The 26,703-nt window shown below is 32.3% G+C and overlaps 3 protein-coding genes and 1 long non-coding RNA gene across 15 annotated transcripts; 3 read left to right on the forward strand and 1 right to left on the reverse strand.

Annotated features, from left to right (window-relative positions):
• The first annotated feature begins 31 nt into the window (after positions 1-31).
• LOC120341985 (uncharacterized) lies at positions 32-5,067 on the forward strand. 2 transcript variants are annotated; one of them, XM_078111224.1, is made up of 8 exons: positions 32-205; positions 308-382; positions 1,884-2,042; positions 2,354-2,452; positions 2,981-3,079; positions 3,472-3,579; positions 4,149-4,256; positions 4,942-5,067. In XM_078111224.1, the coding sequence occupies exons 1-8, from the start codon at positions 76-78 to the stop codon at positions 5,022-5,024; spliced, it is 861 nt and encodes a 286-aa protein (XP_077967350.1). In that variant the 5' UTR covers positions 32-75; the 3' UTR covers positions 5,025-5,067. The 2 variants fall into 2 exon arrangements, with proteins under 2 accessions (XP_077967350.1, XP_077967351.1); XM_078111225.1 differs by having other exon boundaries at positions 2,369-2,452.
• A 2,145-nt stretch (positions 5,068-7,212) lies between these two features.
• On the forward strand, positions 7,213-17,501 carry LOC120343085 (uncharacterized). 11 transcript variants are annotated; one of them, XM_039412183.2, is made up of 16 exons: positions 7,213-7,365; positions 8,031-8,120; positions 8,499-8,615; positions 9,789-9,857; positions 11,734-11,835; positions 12,354-12,536; positions 12,694-12,858; positions 13,319-13,417; positions 13,685-13,750; positions 14,814-14,873; positions 15,132-15,194; positions 15,453-15,515; positions 15,738-15,797; positions 16,064-16,126; positions 16,668-16,850; positions 17,207-17,501. In XM_039412183.2, exons 1-16 carry the CDS (start codon positions 7,296-7,298, stop codon positions 17,302-17,304), a joined length of 1,551 nt encoding a protein of 516 aa, XP_039268117.2. In that variant the 5' UTR covers positions 7,213-7,295; the 3' UTR covers positions 17,305-17,501. The 11 variants fall into 11 exon arrangements, with proteins under 11 accessions (XP_039268117.2, XP_077967335.1, XP_039268121.2 ...); XM_078111209.1 differs by lacking the exon at positions 16,064-16,126; XM_039412187.2 differs by lacking the exon at positions 15,738-15,797.
• On the reverse strand, positions 17,393-19,156 carry LOC120343088 (uncharacterized). The gene is made up of 2 exons (XR_005569571.2): positions 18,604-19,156; positions 17,393-18,215 (listed from the first exon to the last, which is right to left on the reverse strand). It is a non-coding gene; the product is annotated as an uncharacterized LOC120343088 (long non-coding RNA).
• A 3,834-nt stretch (positions 19,157-22,990) lies between these two features.
• LOC120343524 (uncharacterized) lies at positions 22,991-25,829 on the forward strand. The gene is made up of 6 exons (XM_039412725.2): positions 22,991-23,129; positions 23,328-23,432; positions 23,703-23,765; positions 23,994-24,098; positions 24,780-25,012; positions 25,102-25,829. Exons 1-6 carry the CDS (start codon positions 23,066-23,068, stop codon positions 25,285-25,287), a joined length of 756 nt encoding a protein of 251 aa, XP_039268659.2. The 5' UTR covers positions 22,991-23,065; the 3' UTR covers positions 25,288-25,829.
• Positions 25,830-26,703: the final 874 nt, after the last annotated feature.

The raw sequence follows: 26,703 nt of genomic DNA on the forward strand, positions 1-26,703 counted from the left end.
TCATTTTTTTTTTTACAAAAACAGCTATATCTGCAGGCAGTAAGATTATTTACTTTTGTGCTTCATTAGATTGATATGTTTCAAATTACAATACAATTATTGACGGATCTCGTCATTTTAGCTTTGATATCTCGAGGACAATGTGCTTCAGTAACATGTCCTGATTGCGAGTATTATATATTAATGTTAACTGCCGATAATGAAGGTGAGTGGCTTATTTGACTTTTGTTATCACAAAAAAACTGACACATGCGTTTGGCGATATTATAATCAACCTAATGAAATGAATAATAACATTTTGTTGCAGGTATTCAACGTGGTACAAATACCTCAGAATCAGTAATAAATATGTGGAACTTGTTTGAAACGTTCAATTCTAAAAGTGAGTTGAATATAATTTAGTTGATACTTCAACCCCTTTTCCTAAATATTATAGCCTCACATTTTCGATGCTGCTCAGACGTCAAAAACATAAACTCCAAAAGGATCCAAATCATGACATAGATGAAAAAATGTGAGTTCCTGTCCAGAGATGGAAAACCCGTGACCAGCGAGTGACAAAGTGACCCATCATCTTTTTTGTGACCCACCAAGTCACTAACTAATAAAAGAAACCTACCAACATTTCAAAGTTAAAAACTGATAATAAATTAGTATAGGCAATAATTCAATCCAACAATAAGTGAATTACTATAGTATATCAGTATATTACATTGTTAAAACTTTTGTATTGTTATTTTTTTGCAAAACTTTTTACAGCGGTTATCCTTCGAAAATGCAAAAAACAAAGGAGGCCACAGCATATTTTGGGGAGTAGGGAAGAACTAGATGCTACTTTTCAGTTTATGTTTTTCTTACACACAATCCCGTTTAGTAAACAAAGCTTATTACACTTAATTCACGACTACAGGATTCTTAAATAATAATGGAGCTGGATGATAGTGAATTCAATACGGTCGAAAAATATAATTCTTTCAAAGTGTAATACCCTTCCATACAATTTTCAACCATAATGTTTTTTAGTGATTCATACATGCGAAGCCGTGTTTTCGCTCATGAATTTCGTAAAATATTTTACCAGCCCACTGTTCTGATGTAAATACTGCATGAGTTAATATTCAAATACACAATATCAAGCAAGAATTGTAAGACTATCAGAAAAATGCAACAGCATGACCCATATTTATGACCCACAATTTTCTTTTCTATATCGAAAATATAGTTTTTAACCCATTTATTAAAAAACTTCCACCAATATTGCCGTGGTTAACCGCGTCTAGGGCACCATTCTGTTTTTTAATATGACCGTGAAACAATAAAGATGTGTCAGCTACAATAAAGAAAACTTCTTTGTCGAAGTTGCTATCCTTTTGCATTTTTCAATAAAAGTGTAACATTGATTTGAAATGCACAGACTACAGTGATGAATTTTAACCTACTCAGGGCATGGTGACCCCCCCCCAACAAAAAAAACTTAACTTATACAATATGTTCCAAATAAGCTGGTTTCCGCTTTTTGTGTCACTCTATACCAGCGTTTCACAAACTTCTTAGGCCACAGAACACTTACGATTTTTATCTCGTCTCGCGGAACACCAACAAATGAAAGGATAAAATTGATAAAGAACACTCGGAAGACGCCAGTGGAACACTAGTGTTTCACGGAACACAGTTTGGGAAACGCTGCTCTATAGTATACTTTCTTATAAAAATCACTAGTATTTTGGTATAGGCTAGCTACTCCATTCAATCCAAGAATGTTTCATAAATTAAAAAACGATTAAATTGAAGTGTGAATCCCAAATTTGTGCTAGTTTAGCCACACCAAATTGCTTGATACGAGACAGTTGAAAATTTGATTATTAAAAAGATGTTCTATTCAGTGACAACGGGAAACGAAGCTTGTACTTCGTATCAAGATAAAGCATGTGGGTCAACCTCAGCAATCTGTTCTCCAGGATCAGATGGTGCTGTTTATTTTCATTGCCAATGTGTCCCTGGATTTACGGAAACACGAGAAACCCAAATATATTATTGTACAGGTTGCAAAATTTTGATTTATCTCTGTATATTTTTACTTTTATTGGGCTTAATCTTGAACGATTCCTTTAATATATTTTTGAATTTACTGCCATCTCGTGGCTTTTAGAAAAATGCTTCACTCGAACTTATACTGATGATTATCAAATATCTTCCCTTGTAATATTTTAAGGTCTTGATATCATACTTTTCATATGATTGAAAAACGTTACATAGCTGTTTTGAGGTTATAAACGTGAACTGAACGTAATACGTCTTACAGAAAAAAACATTTAAAAAAAGTTGAAAAAAATTGCAGCAAAATTACTTACAGAGTCTTCGACAATAGATACTGCAATGTCTTCATCAGTTCCAACAACAACAACTATTGCTCAATATGAGAGAAACGCAACAATGACAACACTTAACTCAGGTCTGACATGTCATTCTTGCACGTGTACAACTAAATGCAGACTTTTATTCCTGGGAACGACCAAATCAATAAATTGAAATTCAAGATGAAAAAATTGCTTACAAAACATTACTACTATGTATGATTGTATAAAGGACATATCCTGCCTGAGCCGTGCAATTTTTTATTCACAAAATTAAGCGAAATTGTAATTCATTCCTGTTTTTCGTATGTCAAGTATTGTGGTCTAGTCTAGACTTCAAATGATTCAATAAGATAACATGTAAAGAGTATTTGTTTCATAATTGTCTTCTTATTGGAATTACCAACATTTTCAACAACTCTATACAGCAGGCATTAGTCAAGAGTATAATGTGATCTATTATTTGTTCATATTCGATATAAAAGTTTTAACCGCAGTTTTTCCATCCCGTCCACAGACACATTATGAGGGTGATGCGTTAATCTGGCACTGAACATAAAATTGTAAAACCTGGTAATTTTAAACACTGCAAGATCATCACACAACTAACGATATCATTTATTCAGATTTTCTCACCACAACTACAACAGAGGGGTCGACTTCACCTACCAGATTGTCAACAATGACTATTTCCGCAGAACTGATATCCAATAGTAGTTTTACAAGTAACTTAAATTTGCAAATGTTACATTTATATTACTATCATAATTATATTCAATTTATATATAATCCTCATACGCATTTACACGTCGGGCATCAATCACTTCACGGGTTAACAAAGACTGAATCCCAATTCAGTCATATTTTTTCATAATCTTTAGTCAGAATTGTTTTTAAATTCCCATATTTATCCTTCTAATTAGTTATTGAGCTTTCTCAATTTCAAGTACTAGTCTGATTCCGAACGATAGCTATATAGATTATTGCCAAATTGCACCTTTGATCCTAGAAGGATTGCTAGAAGATGTTCATCTTTTTATAATCTCATCGGATCTATTCAGTGATAATTATAGTGATTTTGAATTCACTTTGAAGTGGAAAAATTGAATTTTATCAGCTGAGGCAGCAACAAATAAAGCCTCACCGGCCGATAACATAGATTTACATGCTACTTCGAGTTCAATTACGACTTCCACAACAACATCATCAGCAACAACAACTTCAAGTAGGTTTCCACTCCTTGATATATTTTTGGGGGATTAAGTCGTAACATAATCTGAAAATTATCAAAAATGGCTTCCATCCCTGCAAGAAATATATGCTACGGAAGCAATTATTGAAAAAGAAATACAATCATAAATATTCAATATTTTGCTACATGAATTTCGTTTCATACTTACTACTTTGGTATTCTAGAGCAGGGCTACCCAACTATTTTACCGAAGATCTGCATTGAAAACTTCAAAATTATTTGGGTCCGGCGTTTCCAGAAATTATATTTCGGCATCCGTAAACGCGCACTTCCTCGACCGGCTAATGATTATCAGCTAATCAAGATTGTTTATTATGGTGTTATAGTTCTTTTCATATATATTCAAAACAATAAAAGTCATTTTATAATATGAAAATTAAAAGTGGGGCTAATGATCCAAAATAAAGAATTAGGTGCGGTCCGAATCAAATACTTAAAAGGTCCGGATTCGGACCATGGTCCGTCAGTTTAGTAGCCCTGTTCTAGAGTAGTATTATTATCTTAATTAAATTTTTATCTAAGTAGTCCGAATGAATTCACAGGTATCATACCAGGACAGAGTTCACATACCAGCAATAACATGGCATTGAATTCAACTTCGATCTCCACCGCGACCTCCACAACAACACCACCAACAACTGCAACTTCGAGTAGGTTTTAGATTCATGATATAGTTGTTAATTAAATTATTCTGCTACCTTTGGAGAAAAGCTGACTTAAAAAGAAAGACATCTCACAAAATGAAAGGATTTTTGTAAATATCTGCGTGATTTTGATACCATATCGTTTTGGTACTTATATATACTTTTTATTTCGTTTTATACATATATATATATATGGCCACCTACGACCATACGCTATAAAAGGTACTCCCGTAGTATGTGAACCACGATGGCGAGCACCGGAACGTAGTATGTGTACCAGGTTAGGGTTAGGCCATAAGTTTATTCCATTTTTCCTTATTTTAGTTCTATTACAAGTTCGAGGACCAGCCAAGTGACTCCCGTAGTATTTGTACCTGAAATTATGGCCCAATTAATTATTATAATAAATTATTTGGTTCATATACTACGGGAGCACCCTATAATACATATATATATGCCCACCTATGACCATACGAGATAAAATCTGCTACCAACGTACCAATGCCACATAAATAGTCTATTCTTGGTAATTATAGGGCAAACGTGAATTGGATAAACAAGTTTAACCTCCATCTGAACCCAACGGCATATATGCATTTAATAAATTGTAGCCCTGGTTATCAGTGCAAATAAACATACGAGGTTGATCTATGTGCTTTTGATATTTTACAAATATATTTAAACATTTCAGCATCAAAGAGCGGAGCAGAGAAGTGCGTCACAGGAACCAAAATGCTTTTAATAAGTCTTGTTTTTTATCGATTTTTGGTGTAATCATTTATCATAATTCAAATAAATAAATAAATTTGTTGATAAAGGTTGCCGTCAATTTGGGCGATATTTGTTTGGAAAGCATAAGATAAAATTATTTAGAACAGCGTGCGATTTCCAAAAAATGCAATTCGAGCGTAAATTAACTGTATTGAAAATGAGGAAAGCATTTACTATATTATACAAATACAAATATAAACGGTATACCTGAAACAGTGCAAGTTCGAAAATACCGCGACAAAACGGCATTCTTTAACAGAAACCAGACCATGTTCGAGAAGGCATGAGAAACGACGTTATCCCTTTTCGTTCTACACAACTCAAAACGAATGTGGTTGTCGATACAAACTTTAACAAATCGAAGAAAAAGATAGTGTGGAAAAACTAAAAATGCGTATAATTTTACTGTTTTTATTCACACCGTCACTTTTTAAATTAAAACAGATCAAATTATAATAGAGTATCAAATATAATAGTATCAGTATTGGCTCTTGCGCTAATAAATGCTATCTTTTTTAAATAAATCGTTTTTTTTTTTTTGGTGACTTGATTGGATTTTCCAGTAATAAAAAATCTTTGAAGAATGTTTGCCTCCAAGTCAGCGATTTTTTGACGACTCAACTTACGGAATGTACAGTAAAACCGTTTTAGAATAACACAACGTTAGGGTTAGGAACTATATTCAAAATAACTTTAAGATCTAGATTAAAAAAGCCAAGAATCCCGTGATCCCGGGATCGCAACACTAAAAGAGAATTATTCATAAAATAAATTAATAGTTATTTTGTACTTTGAACTCATCATTGAACATACGTGTTTCAATGAATCTGAATCGATAATTTGAGCTGAGAATTCAAAATTGTTGTTGCACCAAATACTTATATTTTACACAAATACTCAAATTCTACTTCATGAGATGTTAATTTCTGCATTACATTTCACTATTCTTTACATTTGTAATAAAGTTAAAAAAACAAACGATGCACACTGATGATAACAGGATATCTTGTTTTGTATTTTTGAACTCCGCTTGAGGCAAATTCTGACATGAGACGTTACGGGCGACACATGCGTCATTCAATTTAATGAATTTCGTATGCGCTTCCATTTATTATATTGTTTCAAATAAAAAACAATTCAAAAAACATGAACATTACCCAAAATTGGATATAAAATAATAGAAGGCGTTGAAATACATTTTCAATGCGAGTAGATTTTAGCATTGAAGAAAATTTGTTTCAACAAAATTTTTATTCGAAAATCTGCATTATTGAAAAAAAAAAAATTGGGCAAAGAAATGACTACATGTCGTTTGCATGTGGGAAGCGTCAATTTGCTATTTGGCATTAAGGAATGGCATTTCAAAATGAGGCATTACTAGACATCAAAACTACAACTTATGAACTGATTTGTTTGCTATTTTTTTTATCTTGTTGTTATTGTTGTCATAGAAAATCGTTCATATTAAATAGTTGTTTTTAAAATAGAACTCCTATATGTTATTTTAGTTCAGTCATTTATTTTATTTGGTATAAAAAAATTTTGGTGCACTAAATTAAACAGAAATTATTTACTTGAAATGAGGAAGTACCTATGCGATACTCTGCTACATAGCCTATAATTTGACTGTTAATTTATACTTCCACGAGGAAAGTAATAAAATCTCGTAACGCTGTCTAGTACGTTTTGTATTTTGTTTTGAAGCATTTTGAAATAAAAATTAATATAATGCTAATGTTATTGAGATACTCACCAAAACATATATACCTATCTTTCAATTCTAACTTCGTTTTGTATTTTACTCAATAAAACTTACTATTCATCTACATTAATTAATAACTTTTTATATCTATAGATTGCGTACTATGTACTTTATTTTAAGCATATGGCAAATATTCACAAACATGACGTTATGCTATTTTATGGTTCACATTCAAAATAATTTAAACTGGTTCTAAGGAACAGGTAATGTCACTATGGGTTGTTTGCGTTTCTACGTGCTCAGATGCTTTTAAAATAAACTAAATTAATTCTAAATTAGGTGCTGATTTAGATAAAATACAATAAAAAGTTACCTTCAGGGCATAACTTCGCACTATATTATCTGATTAAAAAGAATAAATCGTGAAGACCGTACCGGGGTATTTATGGCACTTGTGGCATTGCATAAACATTGAAAATCTTTCTGTGTGTCAGTCAGGCAGAATGAATGGTGATGTTCTCATGAATAAAAATGATTATTTTCAAATTTTTTTTTAGTTTAAAATTTACAACATGTTATACGCTATAAAAATATTGTTTATACTTGGAGTATGTTTCTCTGTTTCGTGTTTGGCAAAGCCGGGTGAGTCATTTTAATATTATATATGTTAAAGGGCTCTCTAACGATGAAATTTTGAGAAAGAATATCATATAACGAGAAATTTACTTTAAATGTATATTCGATGGAGCGAGTCAAATGAGTTTTTTCATTTTTGACAATATACACTATTTGAAGAAAATATCTTTTATGTATACGGCTGTGGTTTTTAGTTGGGATTCCGCCAGTCCAGTTCAGGGGGTTCCACAATTTTCATATAAATCTGCAAGTTTCATTCAAAAATTCGAGTCTATATTATTATTAATATTAATACGTTAATACGTTTATTAAGTTTATAACCAAATACCTATTGGGCTTACCCTATTTTAAGCTTGCTATACTTTAACGATAATTTTGTTTTGTCAGTATAAGGTTTGATTTCATGTATGTATTCGTGGTTAAAAATATCAGACAATAAAAGACAATTAAAGTGTGGAGCAGGGGTTTCTCAAGTCTCTGGAATGTTTCAAAAAGATTGAAAGCCATCGGTATACGGAATAGAAAACCGCAAATATTTATTTCCACTTACTTCGCATAAAAATAAAAGTTTTGTTGCTCACTTCATATAGAGTAATAAATCAAATTGTTTTTCACCGAGAATGAAAACAATGCATTTTCATAGACTAGTAATAAAACTCATTTCATTTAAGGAAAAGGAAAGAGTAAAGGAAAGGGAAAGCATTGTCTCTACAATCCATGTCCGCGAGGCAAAATATGCCACATAAACGGAAAATGCATCGGTTCGTATTGTTTGTGTTATAGTTTAGTTTGAATTCACAGGTTTAGAAACAAGCGAGACTTGTGATTTGTACAAATAAATTGACCTACATAACAAATGGAAGTAAATATCACTACAGATATATGTAATATATTCATTTAGTAAGTCTCATACATGGCACTTCTTAGTAAATTGTATACGATATTCTATAAAGCGATTGGGAACTTAGGATTTTGCTAAGACAATTAAAGCTAAGACACTTTCGGAAATTAGAGATTCTTTAACTGCTTTTTTAATTTGAGGTTTTAAAACCTGTTATTTTTTTTATAAAGCGGGATAACGGTATAGTTGTATATTAAATTTTACTTGATTTTTTTATAAATCGTTCCATATTCTGCAGGTAAACCTTTTCCTTTGCCGCATCCTTGCGCAAACAAATACTGCCCACCTAAAAAAGTTTGCAAACTTGGGAAATGCGTTTGCAAAACAGGTGTGGAAATCGCTGGAAAATGCTTGCGTGAGTATTTTACAACTTAATTTTTAATGTGTTAATTTTACCTATTATAATTTCGAAAAAGATTTTTAAATTCAATCAAGACTGTATGGGCTGGATACCGAATTGAGATAATGTACATTGAAAAATTATATATACTGAAATTATTATGCGCTAAAATAATGTTTAAGCTGTTTTGATCGCGTTATTACTCATTTTAAGCCCATTTCTGATTAAAAAATCAAAAAATATCAATTTGTGTAGGGCAGCTATTAAGCTGGACTGATTAATCCTAAAATGCCCTTGGGCGACATGCGTGCATTCACGTGTTTGTTGTTGCATTATAAATGTCAAACCCAAGATATGAGTGAAAAAAAATAGATTTAGATTTAACAGCATACGTCATTAAAATCTTGATGATATTTACTCGTATAGGTCATACTACGAAATCATTTTTTTTAATCAAAGCTCGCTTATCATTAACATCTAACTATTATAACTAACTATTTATAACGTAAAATTTTGTCACGACTGGAAGGATTAAGAATTCGCACTGGCTTTAGCTTCCAAACTTTGTCGTTACCTAATCTACGAGACTGTCTAATATAGGAAAATGTAGAACAAAAAGTCGTGTGAGAGTTAATCTCGTTTACACGATCCGATTTCCTAAAATAGGTGAGTTAAAATTCTGTTTAAAACAGGGAAATCGAAAATTAACGCACTTTATAGAGCCGTTCGTAAATATTGTAGTTAAAATTAACTAAAGGATCCATTATATTAAAAGTAAAAAGGAAAAAGTTGAACAATATTCTGTTTTGGCATAATTAGCAGTATAATAAGAAGAATAAAGTACTTTTAAGCAGAATGGCTAGCAAATAATCTGAATGCGGCAAACAATTAAAAAACCGAATCTGTACTGTTATCTGTTCTTTATTACAGAAATGCTTAAACTTCATACCCTGAAATTGTTTTGCACTGGTTTCATGATCACTTTGTTAGGTTTACTCTTAACAATCAAGCTTTATTGGCATAACAACACTCATTGTTCGATATGATCAAATATTTGTGCCAACGATTAATATTAACATTTGTCTTGCCTGTCCATTTATTTTTATTCAATAGTTTTAATTAAAGTCCATTTTTTGATGAACCCTTAAAATTGATTTTTAACGAACTAACAAACACAACCATTTTCAGTACTGCCAAGGTATTGCCCGTATGTTCCTTGTGGAAAAGGGAAAAAATGTTTCAATGGAAAGTGCATTGGTAAGTAGCGGTCATATCATGGCCCTTGTCATAGTTTCTAGGCATTACTGAAACTAGTTTTGAATACTCCATGTTTTTGAAATATAAGTATTTGCTTAATTGAAAAAAATCTTTTTTGTTCTTGTGTCGGAGACTTGTATCTCTATAATCTTTACGAATTTTGTCTTTTCAAACATCTGAATTAAGACACGAACGAAACTCCTCCGTGTTTACCGTTTTCTATTAATAAATTTGGCCGTAAACAATATTGGTGTACAGTTGCAACAACTAGAAACAATGATTCATCAAAAACACATCAGTATAGCAGACGAGGACACTTTTTCAAATGTACAGACATTTCATTGTAGGATATGCTTTTGAGCAAAATTGAAACGATATAAATTTAAAGTGTAATGCGAGAAAGCATATAAAATATTGAACTCTTGTCAGCTCTTTTGTTTTCAAAAGTACGAGTACACAAATTTTTCGCGAAAAAAATGTCCACTTTATTGAAAAAACTACAATTTATTACTGATTATTCTGTATATGCTGATTGCGAACCCAATTACAATATAACATTTAACGTTTTGCCCAATGAAAGATCTATTCAATGGAAAACATGCAAGTTAAAGTGAAGTATATAAAAAGTCTGATGTCCTAGGCCTCTTTTCCAATAGCGGTGCGTTTTTATTCTACACGTGTTTCCTAATTGGTATTTTAATTTGTGTAGATAAATTATACGAAAAATCATCATTAATAAACTCACTAGCAAGTTAGCGTCAAAGCAAATTCTTTATAAGAATATTCAAACAGCATGCCGCAGGATTCTATATTTTTTATATCACCTCTATATATATTCATTAGTGTCCAAGTCTACTTTCATTTGTATCGAACAATTAATTGCTTACACTGTTAAGCAATTATAAAATGTATCTTATTTTAGCACTGAGTTTGCGGTGTCCGTTTATTCCCTGTGGAATTGGAAAAAGATGTTTGAATGGGAAATGCATACGTTAGTATGCATTATATATCTTTAATCTGTAATTATAAACTCCCTAGCAATTTATCGTCAAAGAAAATTCTTTATAAGAATATTCAAACAGCATGCCGCAAGATTTTATATTTTTTATATCACCTCTATGTATATTCATTAGTATCCAAGTCTACTTTCATTTGTATTGAACAATTAATTGCTTACACTGTTAAGCAATTATAAAATGTATCTTATTTTAGCACTGAGTTTACGGTGTCCGTTTATTCCCTGTGGAATTGGAAAAAGATGTTCGAATGGGAAATGCATACGTTAGTATGCATAATATATCTTTCATTCGTAAATATATATTTGTAATCTTCCAAGGAAAATATTTTCTATTCCACCCAAATTTGACAATATTAGTTCATGGAAAAAGACAATATGATATTCGTTGAAGTGAGAAAAACTTATTCGCCCAATTACGAGATTTGTCGGAAGAAATCTTGCGTTCAATAACGTTTGCCAAACAGTTTGTTTGTTTTTGAATGGTATTTTATTGGACACGAAAAGGGAATATTGATAGTTTTTTTAAATTATTGTTGTTTTTGAAGTGATAGTTGTTTTGAAAAAAAAATTGATTTCCTTCTCAACCAATGTATCAATCGTATCAAGTTTTAGTTTGAGAGGAGATCGCTAAAAAGGCATTACGTTTATTTTTTAATGTCCCAAGTCCTGTGAAGCCTCTAAATTTCACAAACATTTCGCTGCTTTTTAAAAAAAATTTAAGTCTTAAACGCTTCCATCTTGCTTACCTGTCCATATTTCAGCACACGGTGTTGTTATATTTCTTGAGACTTACCGTAAACCGTTACAAGTAGGTGATATTCGTGCTTGTTTATTTGAGCATTGCTCTTTTGTATTCAGATTCTGACTCGTGTTATATTCACGGATGCAACCCAGGCAAAGTTTGCAAAAACAATGTGTGCGTATGCAGAACTGGATATGACTACAACGGAAGATGTTCTCGTGAGTGTATATCCCATAATAAAATCACATACTCCAATGTTGTCAAATACACCCAAATTGATTATTAAAATTGAAAAGTGACTAATTCAATTCAAGTTACCAAAAATGCCCTTTTTCAATTTTCCTTAACTAAATTCTTAACTACTTAAGTAACTTTATTTACTTAATTCCATTGTATCAGATTTAAAGCACGATTCCAAATAAGTTACAATTGTCAGCTGTAAACCATATAGCACGATTTATTTCATATAGCTTTACCACATGTAACAACAAGATCTTTCATTGTATTTGCATCGAAACTTATGTTGCTTAGTAATTTTTGTGTAAGCGAGCTTATTGACGTATATATATATATATATATATATATTCCTCAAGCAGGCTTATGTTGTATGTCAGTAACCCAATTAAAGAAAATTGGAAATATCTGAACTATTCATGATATTTCTATAAAGTATTTTCAAATAAAATCCCCATATAATATTCTCACTTAAGTCTTCAGAACCTCATCTTTATTCCAGGATGCCCAGCTCCGAAAATTCCCAAGCGATGCCCAACGAGTTGCCCGGCGACTTGTAAAAACCCAAAACCTTCATATTGCACAAAAGAATGTGACCTCAGCAGAAAATGTGTATGTCCTCCCGGTTTGGTACAAATCAGCAAAACTAATGATAAATGCGTTCGACCAAGCAGTTGCAAAAGAAGTGAGTATAAGTAGTTTCGAAAAATTAATATTGGTTAATGTTTATAATGATATGATCTCAAATTAGTGGAAAATATTAGAAGCATTCAAAATGTATCAGTATTCATTGCGAAAGGTTTTTTAGAAGATAATTGCATAATTCACTTAAATATTTTAAGATTGTGGCAACAAAATTTGCCCCGCCGGTTTCAAATGTCTTGCTGGATTATGTGCACGTCTTGTAGTTTCATTATGTCCATATAGCTGTCCGACAAATAAACACTGCGTTGGTGGACTTTGCGTATGCTTGCCTCCTTACTTCTCGTATAACGGACGGTGCATAAGTAAGTATTGTTTTGATTTTTGTTATGAGTTTTTTTGACTAGCGCAGCAGCAAACTAGCACACAAAACTGGAAATAGATCGTATCCTTCCTTTCCTTGAATTTTGAAAGAAGTCTCATTAGTTGTTAGTTCCACAAAAGTAATATGAACCAGTCGCTATATTGTCGTTCATGTAGATTGTATAGATCCAAATATTATCACTGACAACGATTTATTTCATAACAACACAATTTGGTGTTATAGTACAATTATTGGAGAAAAAAAGTTCATGTTGAAACCAGATAGGCAAATAGTCAAAATATCTGCTCCTGAGAATATAATATAAATAAAATACATCAGAAAAAGACGGTCTATGTAACATAATTTAGTTAAAATGAGGCGTAAATAGTTACTGTATTTTGTGTTTTGTGCAATTAAGTCATTTCGCATTGTTCTTAACAAATTTACTTTGTTCTCATCAGAACCTTGTTGGAACAATCACTGTCCTCTGCACAGTTCTTGCTACAACGGAAAGTGTGTTTGTCACGCTGGATACATGAAACATGAAGGAAGATGTTATGGTAATGAATGAAATTATCATTTATTTTTTATAGATAGTGGAAGAGTAAAGCAATTGTAAATTGATGATATTTAAACTTTCGTGGTTCCTAAGTTCATCGTTTTTGTTTTCGAAGAAATTCCCAGGACCAAGAAACTGTTTAATTTCACAACTGTACTCAATGATTCAATTTTTAAATTAAATTCAATTACCTCGTGATTTTTATAAAACATGTATATCTAAATAATTTAATATTCTCACAATTAATAATATTCCGTTTCGCTTACAGCTATACCAACATGTGACAGAATCCATTGCCCATATGGATACTATTGCACAAAGGGAAAATGCATACGTATGTATAAGAATCATTTAAAAAAAGAACTTATCTCAAAATTTTGAAATTAATAACAAAATACTAGGTTTGACCAGGGCTAAGAACAAAGTTAAAACTATTTTTAATACATTATCTTGTTAACTGCTTGTATTAAACAACATATTTGTTTGTAAAAAACACTACATATCGTCACGCTAATAACCGAATTGCGTAAGTCATTTTTGACGATTTTGAGTTTTTTATAAAATAGGTATTTATGTAATGCTGCGCACCTGTCTGTTAACTCAGATTTTATTTTAAGAATTCTAAAACCCATAAAAATGGAGATTTAGTATGACATGCACATTTGTGCAATTGTTTCGTCATAATGAATTATCATTGTTATCGCAGGACTATTGTGACGTCACAAAGGTAAAATAACCTCGGTGAAGTATTTTCGAATTTTTTCATCTTGGATTCTAGCTTAGCGCGTATTAATTTGAATTTATACTACAGTATAGGAAGACGTGCACTTGTGATATTCACTGTCCGAGTCCAATTCACCTTGGTTGGCTTTTATATTGGGTGCCATGTTTTTTTTTATTCTTTATATTTAATCTTAGTCTTATTTCGGAGGGTGTGCAGAACGTGTTATAATGATGAAATATATATTTTTAAACATAAAAAGTAATGTAATTGAAACTGATTAGCTATTTTGGAGATTAGACATTGTAGATACTGAGAATTACATTTGTTTTTGGAATGTTTAGTTTCCAGGACTGGTTCATATAGTGAGGTTGACAAATTGCGTATGTCCCAAAGTCATAGACACATTTCTGCCTAAGTCACAGTGCGCCATTATGACGTCACCTAACTGCGTCATACAAATTAACTTAAATCCGGCCACGATCAAAAAGTTCAACCATGGCAAATTATTGACTCTCAATGGCATAACAATATCATTAGGAAGTTTTTTACGTTTTTCTCAAAACTGCTAAAAATGACTTACGCAATTCGGTTATTAGCGTGACGATATTTTTATTGTGAGAATTTGGTTACAACATCTTATTAATATTGGTAATACTGTAATATTATTTAACAGCAAGCTGTACAGCAGTCCACTGTCCACATGGGCATTCTTGCAAAAATGGAAAGTGCATACGTGAGTAAATTAATTATCAATTAGAACATTTGATGAGAAATGTATTTTCAGTTCATTTTTCATAATTTTTTTTAACTAATTCTACGTTTGCAAGCAAATGAAGTTGTTCAATTAATTTGTCAAATAATATAAGTGATTCTCCTAACCTACTGATATGGTTTCTATATTATTCAATCTGGCTAACTGTGACAAACAAAAAATTCACCGTGTTATGTCTACAATATGTTACATGATTGTGAAACATTTATACTTTTACAGCGGTGAGTTGCGACACAATAAGCTGCCCACATGGACACATCTGTGAATATGGACATTGCAAACGTAAGTTTCTATTCCTATTGTTGTGTGTATATCCTGATGAGAAAACTTTAAATTAACCAATCCTAGTTTTAGTTATTAAATTCTACGTTTACTTGCAATTGAAGTTGTTCAGTTTATTTGACAAATAATATGGGTGACTATGCCAAACTATTGGTAGGGTTTTATATTATTCTATTTGGACAGCCAAGACACACATAAAAATTCTCGTGTTGTGTCTACAAAAAGTTAAATGATTGTGAAACATTTATACTTTTCCAGCGGTAACTTGCGACACAATAAGCTGCCCACATGGACACATCTGTGAATATGGACAATGCAAACGTGAGTTTCGGTTCTTATCATTGCGTAACTTTTGATAAGAAAACTTAACCAAGTTAGATTAGACCAGGGCTCAGAACAAATTAAAACTATTTTCAGTACATTATTTTGATAACTGCTTGCATTGACAACATATTAGTATGTTGAAACACTGCATATTTTTATTGTGGGAATTTTCTTACTGCATCCTATTATCATTGTTGATACTATAATATTATTTGACAGCAAGCTGCTCAGCAATTCACTGTTCATACGGGCATACTTGCAAAAATGGAAAGTGCATACGTGAGTAAATTAATCATCAATTAGAACATTTGATAAAAAATGTATTTTCAGTTGTAAACATTTTTTCTAATTTTGTTTATCTAATTTTACTTTTGCATGCAATTGAGGTTGTTCATTTTATTCGTCAAATAATATATATGAGTGATTATCCCAAACTACTGGTATGGTTTCTATATTATTCCACTTGGAGATCTATGGCAAACAAAAAGTTCACCGTGTTATGTCACAAAATGTTACATGATTGTGAAACATTTATACTTTTCCAGCGGTAACTTGCGACACAATAAGCTGTCCACATGGACACATCTGTGAATATGGACAATGCAAACGTGAGTTTCGGTTCCTATCATTGCGTAACTCCTGATTAGAAAACTTTAAAAAAATTCAGTAGCACACGACAATCCGCCGTAATCGAGCTATAATTTGCGCTTCAAAGCCACAAAACACTATTGGATAGCAAATTTATTTGTTGCTTTCATTCAATAAACAAACCTTGGTCAAATGCAGTTTAATAGTAATGGCGGCAAATAAAGAAATTTGATATTACAACAACAGAGGAATTCTTAACTTATAAATCAAGGATCGATTACCAGACACATTTGGAACATAATCTTGAGAAATTTTGCATTTTTATCTTTGTGGCGGAGAAAACTCTTACGAGGCAGCGGCCATTTAAAAAGGCATTAATGAATTTTAAAGTCATTTCTCATATTTTTTGTTATCTCAGATTGAGCAAAGTAATTTTAAATTATTTTGCGTGGTATTTCGACTGAAACGTTTTCACATCAATTTCTAGTTATTTCCGTTTACCAACAATTTTTACCAAGTCTCGAATAAATCAATTTATCAGTTAGTGTTTGATTTGTTCAGGAATCTGTCCGAGCTTCAAGTTGTACACTGATTGCGCAACCAGTTGCCCGAAAACTTGTGATAATCCTAATCCATCAATTTGTACGACTGTATGCCGACCAGGCGTACAGTGTGTTTGTCCTGATGATATGTATGAAAAGGGCGGTTCAACAGGAATTTGCGTTGCAAAGACCCAATGTAAAAGTAAGATTTTTGAAGATTTTAACATATATATAATTTTGACCTGGAATCAAAATCAATCATAATATAAAAAGAAAAATAGGTAATTTAGAAACCTATGGATGTTTCCCCGCGCATCGACATCCTTGTTAACTTCCGTAAAATTGGCTATCAGCAAGATGCAAAAAGTGACGTAACAATAGACGTTGTAGCAGCCGCTCAGATAATTTTGTCAGTCAGACAGATTTTTAGGCAACTCGCAAAACCATTCTTAAAAAACGCAACAAAATTTTGCAATCGTAAAGTATAGGAAGAATTTAACAGGGGTCAAAAGTCGTGGAAACATCTATTGTTTTGAATATGCAATTTTGTTTTTTCAGGATACTGTGGATGGAAATGGTGTCCCCCACACAGCATATGTGCTGGTGATCGTTGTATATGCACTGGTCAGGGACCACATTTTGGGTGTGAATATTGATCAATTTGTGAAGCAAACAATTTCAAGGATGATTGTGGCATACCCATTGACTATAACTACTTTAGTTATAGATTCTGTATTTTGTGTCCGATGCTTAATTCCTTATGAACTTCTTTTTGAAAGCTGATTAATTTTTTCTGTGTGATTTACAGTTTGAATTTGGATAAATGTACCACTAAATAAATTCTGAGAGCGCATGTGTTTCTAGTATTACATGTATTCAAAGTCTGATAGTGTATTTTATTATGGTAGGCGATATGTATTTTCGACAACAACTCTACACCTGATGACGGTTTCGGCTATACCTTTGCTCGTGAGTGGCTTCTCTTCTAGTTATATATGCAAAAAAATTCTTGTAATTTAGTTTTAATAAGATATTTAAAATCTGTGTCTCGCTGTGAAAGACCCAGTTTTCAAACTAATTACATTGATGATAAACGAATTTCATCACAAGAAAGATTCTAATGGCATGAAAAAAAAGAATATGCTCTTATTTGAGTAACTGTGGAAAAAAGAGTTAATAACATTGTATCTCAAAAATCTCTCACTCTGGCATGTCAGAATGAAGTAGTTCTCAAAAAATATATCCTTCCTGTTTGCTTATTTTCAGTTGTCAATAAAAAATACAATGTAGCTTAATATACCACGGCCTCTTAAAATTTTTTTAACACAACACACACCAGCATAAACTTAGTTACCAATTACATTATTGCAACAATATACCAAACAGCACATAAAATAGCAATCACTTCAAAGTCGATGAAAACATCCTTCACAAGCGCACAGTTGTGGATCACAAGTACAATTCGTACAGCAGTCAGACCTGCTTGATGAGACTTTAGTGGAAGATAGAGAATGACAACCCTCAGATTTTGAGTTGCTAACTTTTGAACAACTGCATGACTTTGTAGCTGAAACAAATACGAAGTAGTCACCATTGGATTTTTTTTTGTCAAAAAAAGTAACTAATTTTATGTGAATTATCATAACACAAAGGCCGAATAAAATTTGCAATTTTATGGAAATGAAAAAAAATCATGATATTCACAAGCTGACCCCTAATGTCTTTCAAGAGCCTACATTAATTGTTGGTTAACGCTACAAGTAAAATCTCATCATCAATCTGCATGAGTGATACATGCGCGATATCTTCTTTCTCTTTCAATCCCACCGACGAAATATGAACATAATCCTATTCAGCTGAATGTTTTATAAACTAAAAAGGCAAGAGATTACATCCAGTCATACTGAGAATTAAACACAACCATGCATTCATTACAGTTACACCAACTTACATACCTGCGCATTTGCAAACTTGGTATCTTTTTGTGCTTTCCTGTGGAATTTTTTTGTCCGACGAAGACTCCATTGTTTGAAAATAATGTTGTAACTTCAACAAAAATATCTATGCCAGTCCTCTGTAACGTGAAGCGCTTTCACTTTGATATGCTGATTCAGATAGTTAAATAAAGTTTCAAGTGTTCCGATTGCCAATGTCTGTTTTGCAAACATGCTTGTATTAAGTTTGGCAACGCTTACAAAAATATGTCAAAGGTAAAACCTATGTTTGGTTTGATGTATTTTGTGTTTGTGCAAGCTATATTATCCTACATACGTGAATTAAAAAGGCCTGTGTTTTATACGATTCATGCCAGTTCTGAATGCGTAACGTTTATCTTCGTATCACATATATTTACTAGGTAAATATGCTTGATAAGTCTGTTGACTTTTTGTGTGCTCGACTCCTTTCAAAAGCTCACCCTGGTCACATCTAGTGAATTTAAGCCACGATGATACATGATTATGGGTCATTTTCGATCTACTATCCGATGCGAGTGATTTTTGCCTAGTACGATATTGGATCTTGATTGTGGTATTTTTCTCGTGTAGCATACCAATCCACTATATGCATAAAAAGTAATCTTAAATAAACAGAAACAATAAAACATCAGCATGTTGCTTATAACAGTGGTCGGCAACCTTTTTCAAGTGACGGACCGCTAATGCGTGACCAAAATTGTGGCGGACCACATTTATACAAATGGACTAAGCCTATGCAATAAATTATACGCATTAGGAAATTTATGTTGACAATATACTTAAACGACTGTGATGCTATTTAATGCGATATCTGTATTTGTTTGATGGTCATTAACTGTTCCCATATTAGAGATATGGTCGACATTGACACACGTAACCTGTTTCTTACATCGAGCCAACTTCGATATTTCGTTTTTGAAGTTATCAATATTGAGAACCAGGCCTCATGTTAATAAGAAAGTTTCAGGAAAGTTAACAATGCCTGTATCATTTTGTTGGGGAGATCTTTTTCGGACTGATGAGAGACATTCTTTTACGGGCGTAGAGAAAACAATTGACCCAACTTTATTGCGACATACTGACATGACAATTGTTTATGAAGCCAGACATGCTGCTTAATAGTGTTGTGCAGTGGTCGGCAAACTTCATGTACTTGCGGGCCAAATACACATATTTCCGGTAGCGCGCGGGCCGTAATATTTACGCGGTCGAACAATCGTTACATTGTTTAAACCTCAAATTATGGCGCATTCGCATTGCTGTCCTTCTATTGCTGTGTTGAAAGCCCGTCCCAAGGAAATGTCTATGTGGCGTTTTATATATATTATGTTTTATATATATTATCCAACAATACATTGTTTTTATTTACTTAATATTATCAATGTGAAAGATGATGTTTTTATGGCAACTTGTCGTCCAAATGATGATCTGACAAGCGAGTACGAAATTTAATCTAAGTACGGTAAGCGTAATGCATTTTAGATAAAGCTGCTCGAGGCCATATGTTCTTGTGAACGTGCACATTACACGTTTTGAACTGTCGCACAGATGAGCTGTGGCGCAGTCCCGGGGTCCTCAGGGTCGAATTTTAGACGACTCGTTTCGTAACGAGTTTAACATTGAAACCCTTAACAACTGCATGGCTGACAGGGCATATCGAGTAAACCGTTTTTGGAATGCGTAAGAGATGAAAATATTTTTTTGTTCAAGCACTTTGGAATGCTCGACCCTCGTCGCCCCGGTTTACTGTTGGGTGCTGTTTTTTAAACGTAGGGTTTGTGGGTGAGATTGTAGAGGTTTTATTACGACCTTGTCCGTTTTTGTGTCACCTCTCTGCGGACCGGCAGTAACCTTTCTGCGGACCGGCGATGGGCCGCGGCCCGGTGGTTGCCGACCACTGGCTTATAACATAAAGCCGGTAGACATGAGCGCATTGAATAAGGTATAAAAGAATATTTACGACAACACGTCGGTTGCAAAGATTTGTTGACTTTAAACAGCTCATCACTCTTCAGCATCGTTTGATATACTTCTCGATAATTATTATTTATTGATGATTTCATATCAAAAATTAGGTTGGATGTTGTAAGACTTTGACATTGATGCAATCTTTCGTCTCCCAACCTGATCCTTGTATTAGATTTCAGACTCTTTACAACGGAGAAAGTGCTTTCCTAAATGAAGTGCTCTCGAACATCGATAACATACCGTTTTAAATTATATTCTTTTGGCACCGACATAACTTGCAGACATAGCCTAATATTTGGTGACCATACATTTGAACCCAGCACGTAAATTTGAACCCATACATTTGCACCCGTATATCCGCAGATTTGATCTATATGAGGGTGCTAAAATCCATGGGTTAGGGTTAGTATGGGTTCAAATATCTGTAAAAAAAATTTTCATAGGTGCAATAGTATGCAGGTGCAATTGTCGTGGGTTCAAATGTAATGGAACCTAATATTTATTTGTCTACGTAACCTATTGGAATATTGTTAACGAATATTCACGAAGGAAGAGATAGAATCAATTTGTGGAACTTTAATTCAAGAGTGTCATAATCGAGTAACTGACTTTTAAATCAGTTTAAGCTGGCCAAGCACACTATTCAATTACCCTACCGAAGTCACTTTTGTCCACTGACTGTCTCAGCTATCCATGTCCCTAATAAATTCAACGACGTTAGTGATGAGACAATGTGTCAAAGGATTTTCCGGTTGTTTTTATGACGAAACAGTAACAAAATGCTATTTTATGGTTATCACCAGTTGTTGCGTATATCAGAAAATGTAACGTGGGCCACTGTAAATGGCCCGCGGGCCTGGGTTTGGACCACCCTAGGATAGATAGTGAAGTGAAAATGTGAGGATTTTGATATCCATACCCATGAGTGCAATGTCTTATGAACAAACCTATGACATCCAAGTCGTAAAAAAACAAATGCTATATTTATTTACTAAAAAATATTCCTCAACGAAGTTATAATTACCACCAGGTTTCAAGTGTGGTGGTATGTATGTCTGTTGTCATGAAATAGGGCATTGAATATGAATTCTGTGGTATCAACCCATTCACAATAAGTGGAAAACGTGAAGATGAATGTCAGCAGATCTTTCTGAACTAATTGCAATTATTAATAAAAAAAGAAATATCATATCATGTTTAAATAAACCATAAATTAGCTGAACTTATTTGCTCAAATAAATAATTTCACAAATTGCAGTATACCAAGACCTTTTGTAAAGTTATGTCATCACATTGTATTTACAGCCGTATACCAACAAAAAAAACTGAAAACGTGAAGATGAATGTCAGCAGATCTTTCTGAACTAATTGCAATTATTAATAAAAAAAGAAATATCATATCATGTTTAAATAAACCATAAATTAGCTGAACTTATTTGCTCAAATAAATAATTTCACAAATTGCAGTATACCAAGACCTTTTGTAAAGTTATGTCATCACATTGTATTTACAGCCGTATACCAACAAAAAAGTAAATAATAACTATGTATACCGTGATAATTTTTGTTAGAAATGCCGAGCAACAGGAAACATTTTATTTTGTGTTTCGTTATTTTTAGCGCTAATAAAGTTTAAATTTATAACAGATGACAAAATGATTTATTTTGTGTTGGGTTTATTTCTACAATCTCAAAACCGTATTGTAAAATTATTTTGAATAAATAATGTAAATTTTGCTTACTCATGGTGATTCCTCTATTTTGAAACCTGTCAGAGTGAAATGATTTGACCAATTATTTATTGAACAATAAAAAAATCCAAGTTTTTTTTTTCTTTAAAACATTAAATTTTTATCACCAGATCACGGAAATTGCAGTGATGAAAGAATAGAACAGTTTTTAGTGGTATGCTATAAAATAATTAGTAATATTACTCAATTTGCCAGTGTATCGTTCAATTATTCAAGATAAATTCCTGATGATGAAAAATATGAATACCTTAGTCATATACAGAAATACAGATATATTGTGAGTCAAATTATTAGTCATTTATAAACGGTTTGGAAATCCTAATAAACGAGCGTGCGCTTGTGTGCTGATTTAAATCAACGCTTCCGTATTTGCGGAAAGTAGTTGTGTTCGTGATTTTAGGCATTAGACCAGCCTGGTAGCATTTGCAAAAAAAACTAAAATTTATTTGGATTTAACTTCTAAATACATTGTGACGTACTTTATTAGTCATTTATAAACTGTTTGGAAATCCTAATAAACGAGCGTGCGCTTGTCTGATTTTAATCAACGCTTGCGTACTTGCGAAAAGTGGTTGCATTATCAATTGCAAAAAATACCTACAATGTAATAGGTAATTATTCAGAACGTATAGAAGTATACAAGCGATAGTTTTAAGAGATATATCAGAGGTCTTTTCGAATTGCTTAGTATATTTGGTTTGGTATGATTGAATTTTTAAAAGATGAAGAAGATGAAAGTATACGGCGTAATTATTTTTAGGATATGTGTGACATTTGCTGCTAAAGGTAAGTTGTTGATAAGTGTTTAAGCGTTATCTCTAGTGCTGGATCAATCTACAGAAATGGGAAGTAATATATAAAAATCGATGAAAAATTTTCTAATTTTTTTAATTTCAGCTTAATTGGTATTCTGTTAATTAACAACTCCAACAATATTCGAAATCGTGGGGTATGAAGACAAGTTACTTATTTTTTTTACTACAGGTGACAAATGCTTTTCACCTGCTATTTGTCTAAAAAATGAACAAGTAACACCGAGCTGGATTCAAGTTCGTCCTATTGAACAATGCCACTGGTCTGTGTCCAAAGGTAAGAGCATGTAAAGAAACTTGCTAATAAATCAAAGCCTGTATATGTTATATAAGTACGTCGAGATATGGCTCTTTTTACCAACGTCGTACTTAGGATTACAGGTTATCAGGTAACAAGTTGTAAACGCGTTTCATTCTTTTTTATTCCAAACGCAATAGACTTATTAAATTATTATGAATTAATGAACACGAAAAGAACCCTGGAATTTTTTTTTTTAATTTTACCTTCTGGTCTATATATCTTAGCATTGTTCTCTTGTTACTCCAGGAAATATTTCTCTTCAAAATGAAAACAGTAGAATGAACAAAACTATTGAAGAATTACAATTAAGTAAGCAATAGATATTTTTTAAAAAAAAGAGATAAAATTCTGAGAATATTGAAAATGATTATTTTGTAAGAACTGATTTGTTAAAGTAATCCAGATATTTGAATTTGTCACAAAGTTTTTTGTTTTCTATATTTAATATAAACATATATAAATAATAAGCATTTATGTAAATAAACAAAAAAAAAACGTTCTATGAATATTATTTACGTAGAAACTATTCATTTTCAGCAATTCAGCTACATGAAACAAAAATGGAGAAAATGAAAGTGGAATTTGGAGAGATACTTGAGAAATTTAATGCATCCATGCTCTTGCTACAGAAATATCATTCAGGTTGGTAGAGAAAAATTGGAAAAGCACCTTATCATCATTTTCAATTATATAAATAATAAAATACTATTAAAATAATAATATTCACGTATAGTAGGGGTCTTAAACCACGGGAACCTTTTAGGTACGAAGCAGTAAACAAATAAGTACGAAATTATTGTTAACTTATATACATTTATATATATATATAAATTCATTTATTATTACCCAGAAACAACAATTAACAAATTGTTGATTTATTGATTATCTTTTGAAAAGCTATTGTAGGTACGGTGTTGGGTAAAATTTCAATACAGCTCAAGCAGTGCGTCTTTAAAAAGTGTCCACGTTGTCATTTTTCTGCGTTGTTAATATATTTTCAATATTGCATCTTACCCTTAAGAAATTCTTGTTTTTGTTTGCCTTTCCTAACCTTCTCTATTTCCAAATAATGTTATATAGACAAATCCGGAATGTTAGTCTGTGATATCGATATTCTTCTTACTCTTCAGACATGTTGTAGTGTAGTGTTTGATATAAACCAGAACAGGTTGCAATATCAACGTTTGAAATTATATTACCTGAAATTCGGGTCTTATTTACTTTGATATTAGATCACGCGTAATCTTAATTTCCTCCATCGTAAATCAATATCTTGCCAATAACGGTTAAACGAATTTTCAAAAAAACAATTCATTTTTTCAGATTGTGACGTTTACTACAGCGGAATGTGCTTCAAAATTCCTTTAAATAAACTGCCCACGAAAAAAAACTTCAACTTAACTCACGCTGTGGAATTTTGCAAAAAAATTGGATGGAAGCTCGCAAGCGTATATTCCGTTGATCATTACAATTTGATTGCATCGTATGTTCGTACCAAGATATCGTCATCAATGTCTTGGACGATGATTTGGCTTGGAATGACTTGGGATTCCAATGTGCGTAAAATTAAGTAGCACGTTTCTTAACTTTTTGTTTCTACTGGTTAATATTATTATTAGTAAATATTGATTCAATTGCATTTTAGGCGGAAACTATGCATTTGTCAAACGGGGAATTGGCTCCAGAACTTCCATGGCGTGAAACTAATTCTTCCAAAAACATGGGATGGGATAAAATTGGGATGCTCGTCAAACTGGACGAAAACGCTATACAAGGAATAGTGACCGTGCAATCGGATAACATGAGACACGGAGCATTGTGCGAGAAATGAATGAATTACAATGCTAGAATAGATGTTCAATTTTTTTTTGTGTATAAGAAACTTGATATAAAAATGTGACACTTACATTGTTATTGAATTGTTTATTAGCAAAAGTATATAGAATGGCAGGAATCAAAAATTTAAATAATTTTCGTTATTTTTGACTACAGGGAGCAGGATCATCCTTGTACAGTGATGAATTTTGAACACTATTTTTCGATAGAAGTTTTAGATTTCAATTTGATGGCGAGCGATAACGTGAACAAGTTTTTATTAACGACTAACTATTATGTATTATTTACTCTAAAAATGTCTAAATTTTACTTTTCTAGTGTACATTTATTATATGATTCTAAGCTAAATTACTGGGAGTTAGAAATAGAGGGGTCAAAATTACATCAATTCTAAAACAGAGAAGTCCAGCACCTCGACGAGAAGATATCTGTATTTTCCCCTTTCCTCTCAATACATTTGTGCTATTGCACAAATTGCATGACGGTCTTCAATCAACGATTTTAATCAATATTTGTATTCCAATATCTGTCTGTAAAATGAACAATCTGACAAGATAATAAAGATTTTTGAATTTATTTTATCTTCTATCTTTTTACGATTTACGTGTTATTATCATTTTTGGTGAAATTACATTTTTCTCTGTAGACGCCATGATTTCATAATTATTTGTGGAAATAAATTTATTGTTCAAAAAGGCAACGTCAACAATTATGAGAATAAAATACAAATCCGATAGAACAAATTTACAAACCTTATCAGGAAAATAAATAATTCATAGGGCCAGTTGCTTGTTTTATAAACTATTATGGCTATGGACAATTTTAGGTGTTTGTGAATGAGAACGATCGCTACACAAGGTAATTAAACCATTTTAAATATGAATGTCATGATCTGTTTCCACGAAATAGCAAGTAAGTTTTTTCAGGCAAAACAAGATACAATTGCAAATATGAAAAAACAGAATAATGGTCATTTTAAGTTATTACAATAAATTTTTAATATGATAGAGATGGGTACAAATATACTTGCTATTTTGTGTGAAGAGATTAAGCTATATACCTATTTATCTCTATACTACTAACTCGTTCGGGCATGCTTGAAGCAACTGGATCAGAAGTAGGAGGTAAGCAAAGTGAAAAGACTTACAGTTCAGTATAAACAAAACCTATTATCCTAGTAGTAGTCTCTACTTTTATGAAGTTTATTGACCAAATTACTAATATTTTCAACATCTGCATTTTAAGTAACATTCTCACAATTCTTGCTTGTAAATAAATGTCGAAAAACTAAGAATTGCAATTGCGTTACAATCTATTATGCACTTTTTGCGAACTTACCTCGAAGAAATTGTTGGAAAAGTCAAAGACAGATGACCTGGGCTTAGTAATTTGAGTAAAATCCGAGACTAGA

This window comes from Styela clava, chromosome 3, assembly GCF_964204865.1.
Source record: "Styela clava chromosome 3, kaStyClav1.hap1.2, whole genome shotgun sequence".
In the NCBI taxonomy this organism is placed as follows: domain Eukaryota; kingdom Metazoa; phylum Chordata; class Ascidiacea; order Stolidobranchia; family Styelidae; genus Styela; species Styela clava.

What these genes read in the sequence shown, in the direction of transcription:
- LOC120341985 (XM_078111224.1), top strand. Translation starts at nt 76, where the DNA reads ATGTTTCAAATTACAATACAATTATTGACGGATCTCGTCATTTTAGCT. An exon ending in TGAAACGTTCAATTCTAAAA is followed by an intron (nt 383 to 1,883) that starts GTGAGTTGAATA and finishes TGTTCTATTCAG; the next exon opens with TGACAACGGGAAACGAAGCT. An exon ending in CCAAATATATTATTGTACAG is followed by an intron (nt 2,043 to 2,353) that starts GTTGCAAAATTT and finishes AATTACTTACAG; the next exon opens with AGTCTTCGACAATAGATACT.
- LOC120343085 (XM_039412183.2), top strand. Translation starts at nt 7,296, where the DNA reads ATGTTATACGCTATAAAAATATTGTTTATACTTGGAGTATGTTTCTCT. An exon ending in CTACAACGGAAGATGTTCTC is followed by an intron (nt 11,836 to 12,353) that starts GTGAGTGTATAT and finishes TCTTTATTCCAG; the next exon opens with GATGCCCAGCTCCGAAAATT. An exon ending in TGAATATGGACAATGCAAAC is followed by an intron (nt 16,127 to 16,667) that starts GTGAGTTTCGGT and finishes TGATTTGTTCAG; the next exon opens with GAATCTGTCCGAGCTTCAAG.
- LOC120343524 (XM_039412725.2), top strand. Translation starts at nt 23,066, where the DNA reads ATGAAGAAGATGAAAGTATACGGCGTAATTATTTTTAGGATATGTGTG. An exon ending in TATTGAAGAATTACAATTAA is followed by an intron (nt 23,766 to 23,993) that starts GTAAGCAATAGA and finishes ATTCATTTTCAG; the next exon opens with CAATTCAGCTACATGAAACA. An exon ending in GCTACAGAAATATCATTCAG is followed by an intron (nt 24,099 to 24,779) that starts GTTGGTAGAGAA and finishes TCATTTTTTCAG; the next exon opens with ATTGTGACGTTTACTACAGC.